The sequence below is a fragment of the Sphaeramia orbicularis genome, chromosome 6 (assembly GCF_902148855.1).
Source record: "Sphaeramia orbicularis chromosome 6, fSphaOr1.1, whole genome shotgun sequence".
Lineage (NCBI taxonomy): Eukaryota > Metazoa > Chordata > Actinopteri > Kurtiformes > Apogonidae > Sphaeramia > Sphaeramia orbicularis.
This window is the reverse complement of record NC_043962.1, coordinates 25,803,701-25,822,682: the sequence shown is the minus strand read 5'-3', so window position 1 is coordinate 25,822,682 and position 18,982 is coordinate 25,803,701. Positions and strand designations below refer to the sequence as shown.

General features: G+C 36.8%; 2 protein-coding genes and 1 long non-coding RNA gene across 4 annotated transcripts in view; 2 read left to right on the top strand and 1 right to left on the bottom strand.

Moving 5' to 3' along the window:
- The first annotated feature begins 875 nt into the window (after window positions 1–875).
- prpf18 (PRP18 pre-mRNA processing factor 18 homolog (yeast)) lies at window positions 876–10,033 on the top strand. 2 transcript variants are annotated; one of them, XM_030136556.1, is made up of 11 exons: window positions 876–1,033; window positions 3,414–3,491; window positions 3,723–3,749; window positions 4,950–5,051; window positions 5,152–5,265; window positions 6,175–6,321; window positions 6,433–6,501; window positions 7,449–7,589; window positions 7,678–7,749; window positions 7,856–8,011; window positions 9,451–10,033. In XM_030136556.1, the coding sequence occupies exons 1-11, from the start codon at window positions 968–970 to the stop codon at window positions 9,529–9,531; spliced, it is 1,053 nt and encodes a 350-aa protein (XP_029992416.1). In that variant the 5' UTR covers window positions 876–967; the 3' UTR covers window positions 9,532–10,033. The 2 variants fall into 2 exon arrangements, with proteins under 2 accessions (XP_029992416.1, XP_029992417.1); XM_030136557.1 differs by lacking the exon at window positions 3,723–3,749.
- Window positions 8,935–18,982, bottom strand: part of LOC115420930 (uncharacterized) — a 23,950-nt gene continuing 13,902 nt past the window's right edge. Inside the window, exon 3 of the long non-coding RNA XR_003935622.1 lies at window positions 8,935–9,078. This is a non-coding gene — a long non-coding RNA (uncharacterized LOC115420930). The remainder of the gene's footprint in view (window positions 9,079–18,982) is intronic.
- The window catches only part of LOC115420927 (uncharacterized), a 17,077-nt gene continuing 15,182 nt past the window's right edge, over window positions 17,088–18,982 (top strand). The window contains exon 1 of the mRNA XM_030136555.1: window positions 17,088–18,217. Within this exon, the coding sequence (XP_029992415.1) occupies window positions 17,732–18,217 (486 nt within the window). The 5' untranslated portion in view covers window positions 17,088–17,731. The remainder of the gene's footprint in view (window positions 18,218–18,982) is intronic.

The following is an 18,982-nucleotide window of genomic DNA, read 5'->3' as shown; positions in this document are numbered from 1 at the left end:
TTCCCAAATCTCTGTAGCGTAAAAAGAAACACGTTTCAGAATGATAGAACAATATTAACATTGGATAATAATAATAATAACAATAATGAGAATAATCATCATCATCAAATGTCTTGTCTCTTGTATGAATGGAATGTATGCTATGTTTTGGTGTATTACTGTATAAAAATGCATATATAAATGTCATTTCTATTAAGGTGATGATAGTAGATGTAGGCTGTATTATTTTTCCCCTGTCTTCAGAATGTGTGACCTTACAGAACGTGTCAGTATTCTAGGTGTTTTTCCAACATAATATGCGAATGTCATATATATCAGCCCTTTAAATTTGACCTGTGCATTTATTCTAATGACATAATTTACATAAATTAGGCTACATATTTTCCCTCGTCATTTCTATTAAGGTGATGATAGTAGATGTAGGCTGTATTATTTTCCCCCTGTCTTCAAAATGTGTGACCTTACAGAAAATGTCAGTATTCTAGATGTTTTTCCAACATAATATGCGAATGTCATACATACCAGCCCTTTAAATTTGACCTGTGCATTTATTCTAATGACGTAATTTTCATAAATTAGGCTACATCATATTTTTCCTCAGTGTATAGAATAAACAACCACTCCAGCTATTAATAAGACCTAATAATCCCCTTTTATACCCAAAGAGACTTATTATTATTATTATTATTAGTAGTAGTAGTAGTAGTAGCAGTAGTAGTATGCATGTTTGTATTATGATGTGTTGTAAAGGTTTGTAATGCGATAATGTCATACATTACACCATCTAAATAAACCTTTTTTTAATTATTATTTTGAAACCACCCAAAAAGAATGGTAGAATTTTATTCTGAAATCCCGTTTCCGTGTCAGATCACTTCCGGTAAAGTCGTTTACTTTTAGCATTGTTAGCAGTCTCGTGTTTTTGTTTGTGGAAACCTACATTGACGACTATAATCAATGTACTGAAATGGACATACTTAAAGCTGAGATAGCAAGGAAGAGGAAACACCTCGAAGACAAACAGCTTGTAGATGTGAGTCGATGAATAATGTGCATGTTTTTGTTTGATAGGTGGCTCAAATGCTAACTAGCTAATAGTTAACTTGCGTTAGCTAGCGAAGTGTACATTTCTATTTATTTAGATAGATGCAGCTTATCCCAGTGGACACGTAAAATACAAATTCACTGAAGATTGCAAATTTGTATAAATAATTTTTAGCTAATCAAACATTTATAGCTTAAAGAAACAACTACCTCTAGCACTAGACTTATGTGAAGCTGAAATGTGATTACTAAATAACGCTGCTTCCAATATCAATAACATGTAGATTTGTTAAAATATTGTAACATAAACGACGACTTTTTGTATCCAAAGGAAGATAACAACACCATTTTCATGAAAACAAGCCTTTATCTCAGTGAGGCAATTTCACGTTTTGTGTGGGTTGGAGCCAATCTAGAGAGCTCAAACCTTACACACATATACTGCCAAATGAAATTCAAATCTATGTATTTACTGCCTTTTGAAAGTTACAACCAATAATGATCAAATTCATTAAAATACACTGCCGTCTAATTCACAGTAGAGGAAATCCTGGGACTTAGTGACAGCCAGCCAGCAGGTTAACTTGGAAAGTAATGTTATTTACCTTTGAACACAGTATTCATCATCTATCAGACACACTAAACAAATAATATATAAACAAACACAACTGTCTTTCCTATGCTGTTGTCAAAACACTGTTTCTGAAAGTCTTGAGTTTGTATTGGAAATTCTTATTAATTCTTGCATATATTCAAATAATATGCAAAGTTCTCCTTTAAATTTTCATAAATATGATTTTTTTTGGGGGGGTGGGTGGATGGGTTATTACTTTTATCTCAAACATTAATGACGCTATTTTGCATGCACGGCGAGGTTGGGACTGAACTGGGACAAACAGGCAAGTCTTACCACTGATGGATGCAAGATACAATGACTGAAATGAACCTATAACATAAAATGATATTCTTGTATTACATTGTACGCCAGGGGGTGGTGTGGATGTCACTGCAAAACTAAAACGACAACTTATTCAGAGCAAAAGCAGTGAGTCACAGACAGTTTGTTGCATTTTTGGATGAGCATTAGACTGAACACAGTAAAATAAGATCCGTGGCTCCACCTGGGCAAAGTCCTTAAATCTGTAAGAGAAATGAGAGCAGAGATTTGGGACTTAAGTGAGCAGGAAGTCAAGGACATCACAGACTTCTCTGATGGACACTAGGTGGCAGATTTTGCATTTGCTGTTGACATGACTGCACTATTGAATGAACTAAATACAAAAGTACAAGCTGAGGCTGGGGGCCATTAGCACATGAAACATACACCCCGGTGAATTCTTTCATGACAAAATTGCAGTATCTTTAAAGCCAATTTGGGGGAAACATTCTCACCCTCATGCCAACACTGAAGAAGCCTGTCTTGCCTTAACAACAGGTTCCTCTAGTGTCTTTTTTATGTGTTTAAAAAGGAAAGTTACATAGAACCAAAATCTTTCTTTTCTGACTATGTACACAGGCACAAAATCAAATAGGGAGACAAACAGGGAAACTTTTCCTCTGTGGTAAGAGTGTAGATTGAGCACCTTCACCCTCCTTGAATAAAACTGCTTCTTCCAGCAGGATCTGAAACTCTCTTGTGCCTTTGTCTTCATGTAAAACGGCAGCCCTCCTGTCGCTCTGCAAGCGCTGGTGGATGATTTGGGAGTGAAGGCATACCTGTGCTTGTCATTCCACTGATTAACTAGAACATGATTCATTCTCAGTGGTGTAGATAGGAGTTGCCAGACCCTGTCTTCAATTCCCCTCTGTACTCTGAGGGAACTGAGTGTTTCCATTTATACTCTAGACAGATGGCCCGATTTGGTGATTCCAGCCTCAACAAAATCCTTAATATGGCAGAATCCTGCATTCCATTTGGATTTCTTGTCCATATGACCACTTGCCAGAGATTGAGAGTTATTGAATATATTTGTACTAACAGCCAGCTGCACAAAGACACCTTTGTTATTCACCCAGCTTGGAGGATAGCTTGTTATAATGAAAATTTATTTGTAGCTCCGTACTATTGTGGGAAAATTTGCACCTATCCAAAGATAAGTAAAAGTCAGTCAAGAGGAAATCTTGATTATGCACAAAAATGGGTTCATCTGTTGCCTCCTGCATGAAGCTGCTTATGAGTTTTTAATCTGTGAAGCTCAATTGTGTACATATTATTTCTAAGTTTACCAAAATTACTATTATGTACCACGGTTCATAGTTTTCATTGAACACTCCCTTCTTTCACATATTTAAATATTCATATTCTCTTTCTACTGTATATAAGCTTTTTTAAAGGTGCATAACAAACTAACTGTCTTTTGTTTTTTCAGGACACCAAAAAATTCTTCAAACGGTCTGATCTTGCACGGAAGGAGCAAGATGACTACTTCAGAAGATGTGGATATAAGGTTGATATATTCCCCTCACTCATACACCAACACCAACACAAGTACAAACATACACTGACATAAATAGTCATTTTTTACCTTTCACCAAATAACACTATAATATTGAAGTTAAATCTTGTGCCCGGAAACAAAAACAGACCAGATACTCAACAGGTTAACTGAACACAGTGTTTGTATGTGTGTTTACCGTGCTGTTTCTCCTCAACCTGCCTCTGCTGCCTGCATCTGTAGGTTCAGAGAGAGACTCCTGAGAGCCAGGTAGGGGCTGCACAGTGAAAGTAGCTGACAGGATGCATGACAAAAGGATAAAACACACTGTGTTCCATTGCTTCCGTTTCCTCTGCACCCTTTCTCAGGTTTCACTCACAAGCACCAATGAGGATAAAAGCAGAAATAACATGGTGGAGCCTATATTTCAGTGTAGGTTGTTAGAAATGACTCCACTGTGTTGGTACAAAATGCAAAGTTAAGGTTTCTAAAAATACAAATTCATCCATTCATAACCTGAATATATTGCACTCCATTTAGTTCTCCATATTCTCTACTATTGTTAATTTTCCATCAAAAATTTTAGGTTTGGTATATGATTCTCTGTCAGTCATTCAATAGACTACATGGAGACTTAATGGACAAGTGATATGTTAAGGACAATTAATACATTTCTTTTAAAATTACTTTTGTCAAAATCCAAAGGGGCAAGGAAGGGAAGCCACAAAGTCAAACTGGGACACAGCAACAGTGTGGATATTGGCATGGGATACTGAACTGAATTTAACTAATTCTGTTTTTAAGCTGTGCCTCCATATTTTGCACAGTTTTCCTTGGTTTTGTGTCAATAGTTTGCATTGCCTTGTTCCAGTTGTTCTATGGAAAACTGCATTTCTGTATTAATTTGTGCCAGGCTTAAGTCAAACTTATTGGGCGATGTTTTTTGCACTATTCGCTGTATATGTATTTATTTGAGCCAGGGCAACTGATTGTTTGAAAGGCTTTTTGTCATTAGTTTCTGTTGATTCTTTTGGATTGTGCTTCTTGAACCACAATCTAAGAGTGCTGGGATGCATGTGTCGATGAAAGCATGTTTCAGTATTACACTTAAAATTGTTTTATTCTTTGTATTTTAATGACTAAAAAGTTTTGGTGTGGTTCAGTTTTTGACAGGACATTACAGTAATACATAACTCAGCTTTTTAAGTTATTGAGCAATTTGTCCTCATCAGAGATGTGCTGGTAATCTGGGATATGAATCTATTAAATCAAATTATTGTAGTCACACACAGGATGCATGCTTCAGTCATTAAACATGCATCCCCACACACAGACACTGAAGATGCTTTTTGCACATCCACGTTCTATTCATTAGTTTAATTTTCATTGACTTGAAGATAGTCTTTTGATAGTCAGTGCTTCTTACAGTAATTTAAGTATATTTCTACTTCCCCCAATGTTGCTCTTTAGATTGATACGACTGAGGAAGATGAGCCGTCTACTTCAAGTAATCCAGTGTTGGAATTAGAATTAACAGAGGAGAAACTTCCCATGACACTGTCACGACAGGAGGTGAGTTCATATATGATTGCTGTGAAGTATTGCTATGTCTGCGCTTTTCTTTCCAAATGATTTCTAAATGTCTCTTTTGCTCTGCTCTTTTTTTGTGTAGGTAATTCGACGTCTCCGAGAGCGAGGGGAACCAATCCGCCTGTTTGGAGAGTCTGACTACGATGCCTTCCAGAGACTCAGGAAGATTGAGATCCTAACCCCTGAAGTAAACAAGGTAGGTCTGAATATGATGCACTATGAGGTAGGGCTGCAACTAACGACAATTTTAATAACTGATTAATCTGTAGATTATTTTAATAACTAATTGATTCATCGGATAAACACAAAAGACTCAATTCTCAAAGATCGGTATTTAACCCAAAGCAATATAGGCTACAGACAAGTCACTAATGATTACATCCCCACAATGACTTCGGATATAGTTAGCGAGCACTAGCCCCCTACCTAGACTTATTATGGCTAGAGACTAGCAAGCTATAGTCTTCAACCAGCTCTGGTAGGTAACGTGAGTCTGGTGGCCTGATAAACGGAGATGGATGAAAACATTATAATTATGACGACAGTGTCTAACAAGCTAGCGGGCTAAAGTTATCACGACATGTAGGCTATCTTAAGATAGGCTTATGTTCCCAGTGGCCACGACAGCCCCATTTGTCTGAAACGTAGTGCGCCAAGGGAGTTTGGTCATTTTTTTCTCCATATTCAAGTTTTGTTATATTAACAGCGCACTACATTTCAGGCAAACGGGGCTGCTGTGGCCACCGGGAACATAATGTAAAGATTTAAAAATCTGGCGTGGTATCCGAAGCCTCAGCCATGCTCCTGTATTTTCCTCTGTTACACCACACAGCAACAAATTGACTGCCAAATTCGTTGCCAACTCCTTTAAGAACTGATTTGGATCAATTTAATCGAGTCGTTGTTGCAGCACTATTATGAGGCAGGAAATTCTGCCATATAGTTTTAAATTTGGCTTCCCTTAAATACCTGCCTTAACTGATAATATGTTTTATGGCCAGTGCTTTTCAAAATATGTACTTAACCACTAAACCTCACTTCATTTTTCAGTATGTGGAATGACCCTGTTATAAATCAATATATTCAATGTTGTTTGGGTTTTTAGGGCTTGAGGAATGACCTGAAGGCAGCCATGGACAAGATCGACCAGCAGTACCTGAATGAAATTGTTGGTGGAACAGAGTCGGGAGAGCTGGACACACAACATGATCTTAAAGTGCATGAAGAAAATACCACCATAGAAGAACTAGAGGTACATTTCATTGAAAGAAGTACACCCTTAAGACTTAGTTTAATCAAGTGTAAGATTAATTTCTTGGTTCTGTTGTTTTAGTTTATCTCTAATTCTGGCTCTCTTCCCTAGGCTCTTGGCAAAACCCTGGGCACAGGAGATGATGATGGAGACCAGGATGTTATTGACAAATTTTTGAGGGTAAGTCAATAAAATTATGCATTGGCTTTGGTTTAGTGGGAGCTTTTGGATCTGTAGTTACACCACTGTTAATACTTCTTAGCATGATTTTACACTCTTGCGGCTCCATGCTGGCAACAGCTGTGACCAGAGGCATAAAGGCAGTGACCTAACTCTGCTCATCCAGCTGTCTGTCCACCCATGTGTCCCATGTAATGTATTAGGAAACCCAGAGGGAATTTCATTACATCGGACACAAATGTCAAACTCAGGGACAAACTGATTTGAGCATTGATTGGAATTTGTAGCTCAAAGGTCAACTGGGTTTTGACCAAGAATTATGGGACAGCTGAAAGGTCATAAGTCAACTTTACTGTGACAGCGTAATCTGAAAAACACCATCATTCAATGTCAGATCTCAGGAAAAGACAGGCAGATTGTGACCGTATTTCATATTGGTCAGATGCTGAATTGAAATTGAAACTGTGGTAACTATATAAATTTAGAAGATGTATGTTAAGCACACACATGTCAGCATTTGCATCTTATTTTGATTAATGTCCAAGCATTTTCTACTCTTATGATTATGACTTTGTGATTAAGTAGGATCAGTTTTAATGGCAGAGCATGTGAAAACATACGTGGATTTTTCACAGTAAGCACTAATACAGTAGAAGTTATGGCTCACTAGAGTGAAACATCAATATAGTCATAACTACATGAAAATATGCAGAAGCTTTTGTTAAAAACCCTTTGCTACATATATATGAGTCTGGACAGACATGTAAACTGCATCTGGTTGGTGGAACATGTGATCAGGCAGTAAATTTATTTATCTATGACAATAAAGTTCTTTACGTCGTGGCTTTTTTTTTTTTTTTTTTGCAATATTTTAATGCTACCAGTCAAGAATAAATCTGAAATAGCTTTTGTCGTCATTTTAACTTCTGGCACTATTTGAATTCTAGTTTCTTCTTGGTGTTTGGGCCAAAGACCTGAACAGCCGCGAGGACCATGTGAAACGCAGTGTCCAGGGCAAACTGGCGAGTGCAACCCATTCACAGACGGAGTCTTACCTCAAACCTCTCTTCAGGAAGCTTAGGAAGAAGGTAGGATGTCTTTAGTGGGGAAACAAGTGTTTTCTGTGGCAGTAATTTTTCATTTGCTCAACCTTCTTCTTACTTTAATCTCTTTCAGAGTTTACCAGCGGACATCAAAGAGTCCATCACAGATATTATTAAGTTCATGTTGGAGAGAGAATATGTCAAAGTGAGTAAGGATGTGCAAACTGTTTTATACTATGTTAGCTCCTTTATTTTTTACAGATCTGGTATTTTGTATCCTGTCTGTCTAATTTCTTTTTCTTTTTTTTCAGGCCAATGATGCATACCTACAGATGGCCATAGGAAATGCTCCGTGGCCAATTGGTGTGACCATGGTGGGTATCCACGCTCGTACAGGACGAGAGAAGATTTTCTCAAAACATGTGGCCCATGTACTCAACGATGAGACGCAGAGGAAGTACATCCAGGTGAGACCCAGAGAGGTTATGGTCCAAACCTCTGTTGAATTGCAGTTTGCTTCAGAACATTTATCAAACTTATCTCATATACATATATTTTTTTCATATCTTTTTATTTTATTTTTTACATAATAAACAAAAATACCCATCCCAACATACCCATCCCCCCACCTATTTCCTACACTTGGGGAGATAAAATAAAATAAAAATAAATAAATTAATAAATAAGTACCTAAATAAATAAATAAGTATATATATATATAACAAAAAGTACGTAAGTACATAAACCGATACTGGGCGTCTATTTAATCTTCACTTCAATGTTACTAAAATCAGATGTAATGAATCTAAAATTTCTATTAAATCTGTTGATTGTTTATCAGTTTTTCATAAATTCATGTAAAATTATGATGTGATATATCTCTAAGATAAGATTTACTAAGGGTGTTTTCACACTTGAATTTCGTTCTGATTCAGGGAGTAATGTATTACAATATGTTACAGTGTTGTGCATCACCTTGTTTCGGTTCGTGTTCTCACTGCTCCATGCCATTCATGCGCTCACTAAAAATCTTGAATACTTCAGAGTTTTTGTGCGTGTTAATGAGCATTTCCAATATATGCTTGTCTTCCCAAATGCCAATGAGGCATTCCACCTCTTCCTCTATCCAAATTGCTCCTCAACTTATTTTCTTCACTTGCTTATCCAGCAGCTGACTAAAGGTATGCAGCTCCTTAAACTCATTAGCCTACTGTCTGTTTACATCTGGCAGAGGCACTTTTTCGACAGAGCCGCTCTGCTTTATGGTAATGTTTGCGACATCACAGCGTATCATACCCAGAGTGGTAGAGGAAACTGTAGCTGTCTAGTTCTGTCATTGTGGTCATGTTCACACTGTCAACGACCCACTCTGTGAAGCGATTGTCGAGCTGAGACCACCTCCTCCAAGCAGTCTCAGCTCAGTTGTTTTGTTCCGGAAGGGAGCGCGATTACTGCTTTCACATATGTCCAATCGAACCGAGCCAAAGACTTGTTTCGGAACAATGGCTCCAATCAATCCAGGTGTGAAAACACTCTAAGATTTTTCATTAATATTTGAATACCTGCAGTTTTCTTTTACTTTTTTTGTTCTGTGAGTACTTTGCTATTTTTACTATACTATTACTATCATCAACTATGTCATGTAGGAAGGGGGTGGGAAGAATGGGACATGCTTAATGCTTCTGAAATTGAATATTCAAATGTTCAATGTAACTTAATTAATGATAAAGAAATATGTTTTAAAAATAAATAAATATTTGAATACCTACATAAAAACATCATCCTACCTTTGATAGGAAAATAGCTTTGTACTTGATTTGTTTTGAGTGGAATGTACTTGTCCTTAAATGATCCATTTCACTGATCAGTAAAAATCCTTGCCTTGTTTGTGTTTCTCTTTCCACAGGGACTAAAGAGGCTAATGACTATCTGCCAGAAACATTTTCCAACTGATCCATCAAAGTGTGTGGAGTACAATGCTCTTTAACTTGTAACTTTGACTTAAATTATGCAGCGGCAGCATGGAAAATCCTAAAGGGAAATACTGTCAGCTGCTCAATTATAGATCCTACGCTTACTAAAATCTCAAAGCACTGAGGCCTTCAGAGTACAGGTGGATTCCTCAGGGGCAGGATTTGAGGAATGTATCTAGTGAATGAGACTTCTGGTAAACAGCTGATACTCTGTTTTATACTCATTTATAAACAATAACATTCATTTGCAGTGCTTCATGGACATTTCAGAAATTAATGAAGATATCCTTTTGTGACAGATATTACGATTGAGCTTTTCAAATGTGTTTTTTATCTTCATGGGGTAAGCAAAGTTTCATTTGTCAAGCAAGGCCAGATGTGTAAGTTTTATTACACCAGATGTGTTGTGTTGCTGTAGATTCAGTTCTGTGTTGGAGTCAAGTTTAATTCAAATCATTGTGTCCATCTTTGAAATAAAATAGTGTTGCATATTGCACGCACTGTTAGTTTTTATGCCATTTGAGTAGTTTTTTTTGTTTCTTTCAAATTATTTATTCTGTGATTGTTGAGAATTTGCAGTTTTTCTTCTCAGCCGTACTATTGAATGGAGTTATTTTTAGCTCTCATCAGGGATTTTTCTCAATAGAAAATGTGTCTGCAGGGAAACGGTTTCCCTTAAAGGATTCTCCTCTATAAAAGTGCCATGCTTCAGTAAATGTTTGATCATCCAGACCGTTATGCCTCTTAAGAATTGATCAGAAATACTACTATTATATCCTCCACTGGATGCAAATTCAAAGCAACAATTGCTCAAAAAACCCCATGTGTATCTCTTGATTTAGCAGTGGAAAGCGTCCAGTAGTTTGCAAAGATGGTAACATTGAGCGTCACACACTGACCTTATTACACTGAGTAACCATGGCAATTGGATCTGTTCCTTGCGGTTGTAAGGCATTCCTGACTGCCTTAAACCACGTCATCAGTTTCAGTCTGTCAGCTCTGAACACGTCACCGCTCCGGCTCAGCTGGACAGGTTGACATTGCAAATACTATGAACTGCTGTTGAGTTTTCCCCTGGTATTTGCTTTTTTACCAGTGCCAGACAAGTGCACAAAACAAAAAGATTCTTTGTACAGTGACTGTGTTTAAACATTTGAACTGATGTAGAAAATAACCCGATTGTAGTCATTACATGTTTCCACAAGCATGCATCTGTCCGCCCTTGAGATAAAGTGAGGTTTTGGCTCCGGTCCAGGTTTTTCTACCTACTGTGTCACTGTGACGTCTGTATAAGCCAGACCTTGACATCAGGGTCTCATTAAGAGTATTTACACTTCATAGTAGTTTGACAACAGACTTCCTTGTGTGTTATACTGCCAGTGGAGCTATGGCCAACAAAAAGCAAACGATAATAATTTAGGTTAACAGCCCAAAAATAAACTAGTAATACTCCCTTTTGTCTAGAATCCCTTTTTTTTTTATTAACTTTCTTTATTGGAAGCAATTTCACAGGCAACAGCATGACAGTGCAATGTGATAGAGGACTTCCATTCTTTCATTTTTTTTCTTTTATCCCTCCCACAATCCCAAAGAAGACAGTTCTTGATATAAATCCAATATTGACATGTGAACAGTACAAAATACAATCTAAATATAAAAATTAAAGAATCCCTCTTCAATTAATTTGTGATTACTTAACACCGTGTTCAGACATGATTCTCAATAAACAGAATGTTTTCATTTAACACCACAACAATACTGCACACTTATTCCTACATTTGTTAAATTATACCTTACGATACATTTATATGGTGTTTCCTTCCCATTAGATTAATTTACATGGCAAACATTTTAACCTACCTGATGCTTTGTGTGATGTTATAGGAGTAATGTGCAGGATTAAGAAGGTGTATTTACAGAAATTGATCATAATCATAATTTTATATAAATTTGTGAATATAATATTGCATTTTTCTTATCTTATGGAGTATAGATTTTAAAGTAGGTCCATTCCCATCAACGTATTGAATGCCCATTTTGCGTTGGAAATTTTTTATGGGAGCACGCACACCTACACACAAAACTTTCTCAATGCTACAAACGGCTTTTCTTTTGCTTGAGGTAATTTTTGCCATTTTTCATCAAAGAGTAAATGCACATACTGGAAAGGGAAGTACCCATTTAACTCATGTCATTGAACAGCTGACTGATCTTACCAAACATTCCAATAGAAAACATTTCTGGTACAACAGGTCATGATGAGGGGACTTAATTATTCCTCTGTCTCATCCATGAAAAAAGACATAACAGTCATTTCAGATGGAAAATAACAGAACACTCTGCGTCTTCTACTTAGTTTATTAGAGTAGAAGACATCTATCATGGCCCAAAGTTCCACCTGATAGAAACACAACACACCCTCAATAATTCACTCCCAAACAGCTCATGGAAACGCACATAATTTACATTTTCAGTTTTATGACTTTCCAGAAATTTTACTTGAAAGTTACTTAAGATTTCATGGAAACAGTCAATGTTGACCCACCGTGCTTCAGTAACTAATCAAACAAAGCACATTTTAGGGGCTGCTACTAGTTTTCCACTTGGAAGAGGAGGATGAGGTGAAGGGATTCATGGAGTTGGAATCTGCAACCTCACCACTAAATGTCACTAAATCTAACAAGATGCACCTTTAATACTGCTTGCCTAAACCAAACATTTTGTTAAACTCTAATCCTGTTGCTACTGGATATGTTGGATATGTTGATGTAACGCTGCCTGAACTTCCTGACAATGATGAGATTCAGTATGTGATTGTTTAAGTTATTTTATTTCCCTCTAATGATCATATCTGTGCACAGTGTCATCTTTAGCTGTAAGATATAAGCAAGCTGATAAAAGCCCTCTCCTTTATGCTCCTTTATTGGTGTGTATTGTGTCACTGCTGGGCGTGTCAGAGATCCTCTCAGTGTCATTAACACATTCAAATCCTCAGGCCTGATGGAAAGATTATCTTGATCATCCCCTGTGTAGTTGCATATATTAGCATGGTAATGTGGAAATCAAAGCAAAAGTGTTGTTTAGAGGCGTAATTGTTTACAGGTGCATGATTTTATGCTAAATTATGTGAGTAAATACTGAGATAGGTTACACTAATCTCACTGAAGATAAAACCAGTCCACAACCACACAAACGTATAATAATCTCATACACTAGGCTTATTTTCACTATATTCTTTCATTGGATTGGTTGTATTTACGTGGCTGTTATTTTGTGTTGTCACTGCAGGACAATATCATAAATAGATTAGTGTAATATCTGCAGAGCAAATAAATTGTTATTATTAAGTAATTAGAAAATATTTCTACCATGATTCATCTTCTTCTAACAGTTTAATGTTATTATCATTATTAATATTTCAATTTCACTTTATTTTATTTGAATGGGACAGTGAGCATTAATGAACAGACATGTTTTCATATGAACGTAAACACTGCAGATTTTAGCCAAAGGCTGGTTTCCATCCATTGTCCCATGGAAGTTGTTCCACAAAAAAAAAAAAAGTCAAAGCACAAACAGCTATGAAATTCTATACAATAGCCAGATATTTCAACCATGTACATATTATTTACACTATACACAATACTTTCCACATTATTGCACTAGAATTATTATTATTATTATTATTGCATAGACCAGCTATCTCATATTATTACTGTTATTATTATTGCTACTAATACTTAGTTATTATTACTTACTAATTATTCATACTGTCATTACAATAAATTACATTATATATACTATAATGTTACTGTTCTAGCGTTTTTATTCTTATTATTTATTGCTATTTTTGTCATATGTACTTTTTCTCTTTATTTCTTCTTGTTCCTTTCATTGTTTATTTGTTGCTATTGTTCTCCACTGTTACTATAATATAAAGTCAGAAAGTAAAAAAAATATATATATATATCAGCCCACTATTACTGAACATTTTAGTTCTTAATTTTCTTTCCCAGTCATTTCCCATGAAATGTCTTGCCTGTTTCTGTCGTATCTAGCCTTCAGGTTTCAGCTGTAACTAGAGCTCATTCCTCTTTTCATCTGAACTGGCTGGACAACATGATCGTTGCCAGGCACCTGAGGAAAGGTGGAAACCAATTACCAGTTGAGGTGTATATGTCACGCCAACGTGGCTCTCTCCCTTTCTCTCTGCTTATCTTTGTTTCCACTTTCTCTCTGGATCTCTGGCATCTTAAATGGATTTACACACTTTTCTTTCATAGCTCCAGATACGTATACACTAGGAAAAGCCTCCTGTCGCTGTTGCTGGCCTATATCAGAAGTCACTTAGGTAAATTGATGTCATCACCACCTTCAGAGTACGCAGCAGGGCTTAAATGGAGCTTAAAGGTCGAAGCATTAGTTAAAATGCTAAACTGTCTGCTCACTGTGATGTATTAGGGTCATTCAGGGGTGATAGCACCAAGGAGACAATTTATTCAAGAGAATAAAGTAACAAATGCTATTCAGTGTAATAAATACATACATGTAAGATTTATTTTTTGTTTTTTAGTTATGGGCTCTGCTTAGGGTTTTATTATCTCTGCAAAAATATAGATATGTTAAAACTGCTACAAATAGATATGGAAGCTTTTTCCAGCAGCTGTTGGCCTTAAATCACTCACCTGTCACCATTGAGTTATTGTTTACAGGCACTTGTCCATGTTATATTTCATCATCTAACTGTATATTGTAGCAGTAAGTAGATTTGATATTATTTTGTCGTGTCATTCTTGATTTTCATTTATTGTCCCTTGCTCTGTCTCTGTCTTAACCTTTAAAGACCTAGGCCTATTTTTGTGGAAACCTCTGAATAATTTTTTCTTCTACCTTTAAACTTTTTCAGTGATTTATCAGTATTTATTATCATATTATCCTCTGAATTTTGCATTTTTCACCAAAAATCTGGTATTTTCCTATACTTAATGTACTGATCACGGAGATGTTCATAAAAGCTCAGAGTTAATTCACGGTTTATTTTATCAAAACACAGAAAACTTGGATCTTCCTGCAAAATAAATCTTTAACTGAACATAATAACAAGTGTCTATAACCCTTGCCATTTGTCAGACTACGAGGGCTGTTCAATAAGTTCATGGCCTCACCCAGAACAGAACAACACAGACTAATAATTTATATTTTATTTTTCAACATAATCTCCATTTACAGCAATGCACTTGGTCCATCGATGTTCAAGCATCACTATCCCATCACGAAAGAATATAACATCCTGTATTATAACAACCAGTATTTCTGGGTGAGGCCATGAACTTATTGAACAGCCCTTGTACATGGGTTTTTCTTCTACTTTTAACCTTTTTCAGTGATTTATCAGTATTTAGTATCATATTATCCTTGTGTTTTGCATTTTTCACTGAAAATCTGGTATTTTCTTATATTTAATTTACTGATCACGGAGATATTCATGAAAGCTCAGAGTTAATTCACGGTTTATTTGATCAAAACACAGAAAACTTGACTCTTCCTGCAAAATATATCTTTTAACTGAACATAAAAACAAGTGTCTGCAACCCTTGCCATTTGTCAGAGTACATGGGTTTTATTGGTGAATCAATGTTGCAGACAATAACAATAGTTTCATGTTTTACTACAGAGCCTATGATTGTCCAAATGTGTTATATTTGATGCTGCTGAAATACTTAGAAACTGCATTTTACTGGGATTATTTAAATGTATTGGTAGGATCGGAGGTTAAAATGTGATTAAACATTTTAGATTCTTTTGATCGCTGATGACTGTTTAGGTCTTTGAGGGTTAAATTGTTATTACTGCTTATTATGTAGAGTAGACATCCCATTCTTTGTAGGTTTTATAAAACTGATACAGCCTCTGATTCTTATAAACTAACACATCTATACATGTCACTTTATCACTGGACAAAAATAAGCCATTTGCAATAAAAAAACAGAATTGTAGCAGCATAATTATCTGCCTCCTGCCTTGTTGAACATCACATTAAACAACATTTCCAGGAGCAGCAGCAGCACAGACCTGCATCTTTTCATCAAATCTGTCCTTGTTGTCTGAAAAGCCATCACCATGGTGAAGTTTCTATGAGGCCACTGCTTTCTTTAACTCAGAAACGAAGGGCTGTTAATAACATGATTCTGTATTTCATGAGGGTAAATTACACAGAGATACATGTGACAGTAGGTGAGAAGGGAGAACAGGATGGATGTGAAGCTTTATACATGTAGGATTTGTGGAATCAATAACACTGGTCTGCAATGTTTTAAAAATGATCTGCCTCTGAGATTATATGCACTAAATCTTACATATGAACTAGAGAACAAATGATAAAAGTGATGGTGAGCTGATGTTTTCAATGTATATGAATAAGATAAGTTAAGATAAGATAAGATAAGATAAGATAAGATAAGATAAATGTCATTGCACAGGCATACTAACTACACGGTTCAATGACATTGGAGTACTGCTTCCCATGGTGCAAAAAAAGAAAATATGCATATGCACATATGCAAAAATATTTTAAAAAATTAAATGCAGTATGTAAAATTGTAAAACGTATTGCTGATGTCCTGTAGTCAAAAGAAAAGCAGGTAGTAATATCATATAGTGCTGAATTTTATATATATATATATATATATATAGATAGATAGATAGATAGATAGATAGATAGATAGATAGATAGATAGATAGATAGATAGATAGATAGATAGATAGATAGATAGATAGATAGATAGATAGATAGATAGATAGATAGATAGGCTATTGGTTTATAAGTCTTCCTCTAGAAAGAACCTGTAAAGTGAATGTATTGTACAGTAATGTGCAGACAATGTTTTGATGTAGATCTGGTAGCTCTGAGACAAACATACCGTTTGAGTAAAACAATTCTGCAGCTAACAAGCATTTCTGACTCAATGTCTATTTATCAGGGACTCAGACTTGGTAGAGTTTCACGACTTTTATTCTAGAGGCATTTTGCTCATAGACCAGTGTTACTATCTTATATTCTCAGAGAAATGAACAAATAGTAAAATTCAAGTGAAATGTTTTTTTTCCCAGATTTATCCCGCATGAAACATATCAGATCTTATTTTCTTCTTTAAAGTTCTTCTTATTTTATTTTACTTCGCAATGTTATTGTAGTGATTATTGTTGTGATTGTGGTGTTTATGTGAGCAGCTGGACACCTTGAATTTGATGATTTGGTGCAAGATTGATAAGAAAGGAGCGAGCCATGTTTTACATTTTAAAAATATTTTTTAATGATAGCAATATTAAAATTTTCCCACATTGATATACAAAGACAGTTCTACTTTTTGGATAGAAGAATATTTACTAGCATCAGCTAAGAGCTATGGCACCTGGACCAAACCATATCTTAAAATAAGGAGGGGGAGGCAGGGGTCAGAGGCTGGCTGGATTTTATTCTTTTTTTTTTTTTTTTTTTTTTTCAAAACTAAACTAAACTAATTCAAAGGACAAACATATTTATGTATCACCAAAACTGACAAATGTTGTACTTTCAAGGGCCCCTGTCAGTCCTGGGCCCTTAGAATCACCATCCCTCTCCTTCTCCTTATGGGGCCCCTATAGCTGGTGGTGGGCAGAAACCATTAGTAAAAATCTGCGCGCTTTGTAATGACTCCTGTAGGATTATATACAGAAAGTTTGCTCTTTGTGGAGTGAGAGAGAATCGACCTTTCTTGTTTTAGAAACAAAAAAAAATCGATAGTTTCTCGGGGTAGAAACCAAAGCTCATACTCACACTGTCACAGCCTCTGCAGTTTGGTGGTAAACATCTATTGGATTTTCACAATATAGAGTCCCATTGGGTTTGGGGGATTGTATGGTGTCCCGGGCCAACACTGCACTGGTTGGAACCTGTATGCGCTTAGACTACTGATAGGTGTTAAACTGCTGATTTTGTGCTGACGCTCTGTGAACGCACACCTTAGAGAGAGAGAGAGAGAGAGAGAGAGGGAGAGAGAGAGGGAGGTCTGGTCCAAGTTGCTGCGCAGGGAGGGCGTAAGTCGCAGCTCGTCTGCCTGTGGGTGCATGATGTAAACCCTCTGTCTGCCTGAGTGAACGCACAGATTGACAAAGCCGTCCTTCTTAGAATTCCAGGATCCTTGTGTTTCTCCACTAGTGCTTTCCTCTCCGGGTATGGACGGGCTGCGGTCAGAAAACGCCGGACTTGGCAGCATTGGAGAAACCGCGGAGGAAAAGTACCGGGCTCTCGCCTATGACACGGCTCTGAGTACTTTGGTGGCCGTGGCCGTGTATGTGCTGGTCAAAGTCAGCCTGGATGGCATCCGGCAGTGGCGCGCCAGGATCTCGGTGCTCATCGTGGGTTCGGGACCCGTGGGGCTCACGGCGGCGCTGGTCGCTGTCCGCTCCGGGAAGGTGCTGAAACTGACCGTCCTGGACGAGAGGTACCGCAGCGCCTTGCTCTGCCGACCCCAGCAGATAGCCCTGGATCCACGGAGCGTGAAGTTTCTGCTGGGACTTGGGGTGGACTTTGATAACATGGAGGGCTGCTGGCACGATGAGCACTTCTTCACCAGGATAGGAGTGTTTCAGGAGTATCTGCTGAGCATCCTGGAGCAGAAGAAACAGAAGGTGGACATCAAGGTGCAACTTGGCACCAAGGTATGTCCTCCTCCAAACTGTTCTTACTCACCTGTGTGTATGGGAGAGCACATTCTCAAAAATAGAGGTATGAGATCAGAACATTTATGTACCTATAAGTACATTTTTTAAGAATGTTCTCTCAAAAGTACAATATTGGTCTTTAGGAGGCCAGAATTGCACCTTTAGACTATGAAAAAGGGTCCAAAATTATGTAAAGTACAAATTTGTACTATAAGGTACCCTGCAGCATTAAAAAATGTGTGTAGACCATGAGAATAGGCTATAGGTTAGGAGAACTGAACAGTAGGACTAATTATAGTTCAAACATTAGGCTTAACACATTATTTATCATATATCATACTGTAATTACTGTATATTATAATTCATAATAATTTGTGTTTTAATTTAATAGCCCAATTAGCTCAATGGTAATAGCCTAATAATTTATTTAGCTTATTAGAACCTCTGATTATTGCCATAATCTCTGTTTTATCAAGTTTTCATTCACACCTCCATGTCTTGATGTCGTAGCTTGCCTAATCTGTTTGGGGTTTTTTTCTCAATTAGGCCACTGGTTCAAACTTTAAACATCATGGCATTATCAACTGTATGAGAGTTTTCTTTCTGTGTAAAGTACTTAAAGTACAAAAATAGACCATTTCGAAAGGGTACAGAAATGTCTCTCAAAAAAGTACACCCCCAGCGACAAGCATTTGTACCCTTTTAAGTACAAGCTGGTACCTCTGTTTTTGAGAGTGCAGGGGTGTCAAACTCATTTTAGTT

Bases quoted from the DNA above. Each gene is read 5' to 3' on its own strand.
- prpf18 (XM_030136556.1), top strand. From the start codon at position 968: ATGGACATACTTAAAGCTGAGATAGCAAGGAAGAGGAAACACCTCGAA. The intron at 5,052-5,151 runs GTGAGTTCATAT...TTTTTTGTGTAG, and splicing joins TGACACTGTCACGACAGGAG to GTAATTCGACGTCTCCGAGA. The intron at 8,012-9,450 runs GTGAGACCCAGA...CTCTTTCCACAG, and splicing joins CGCAGAGGAAGTACATCCAG to GGACTAAAGAGGCTAATGAC.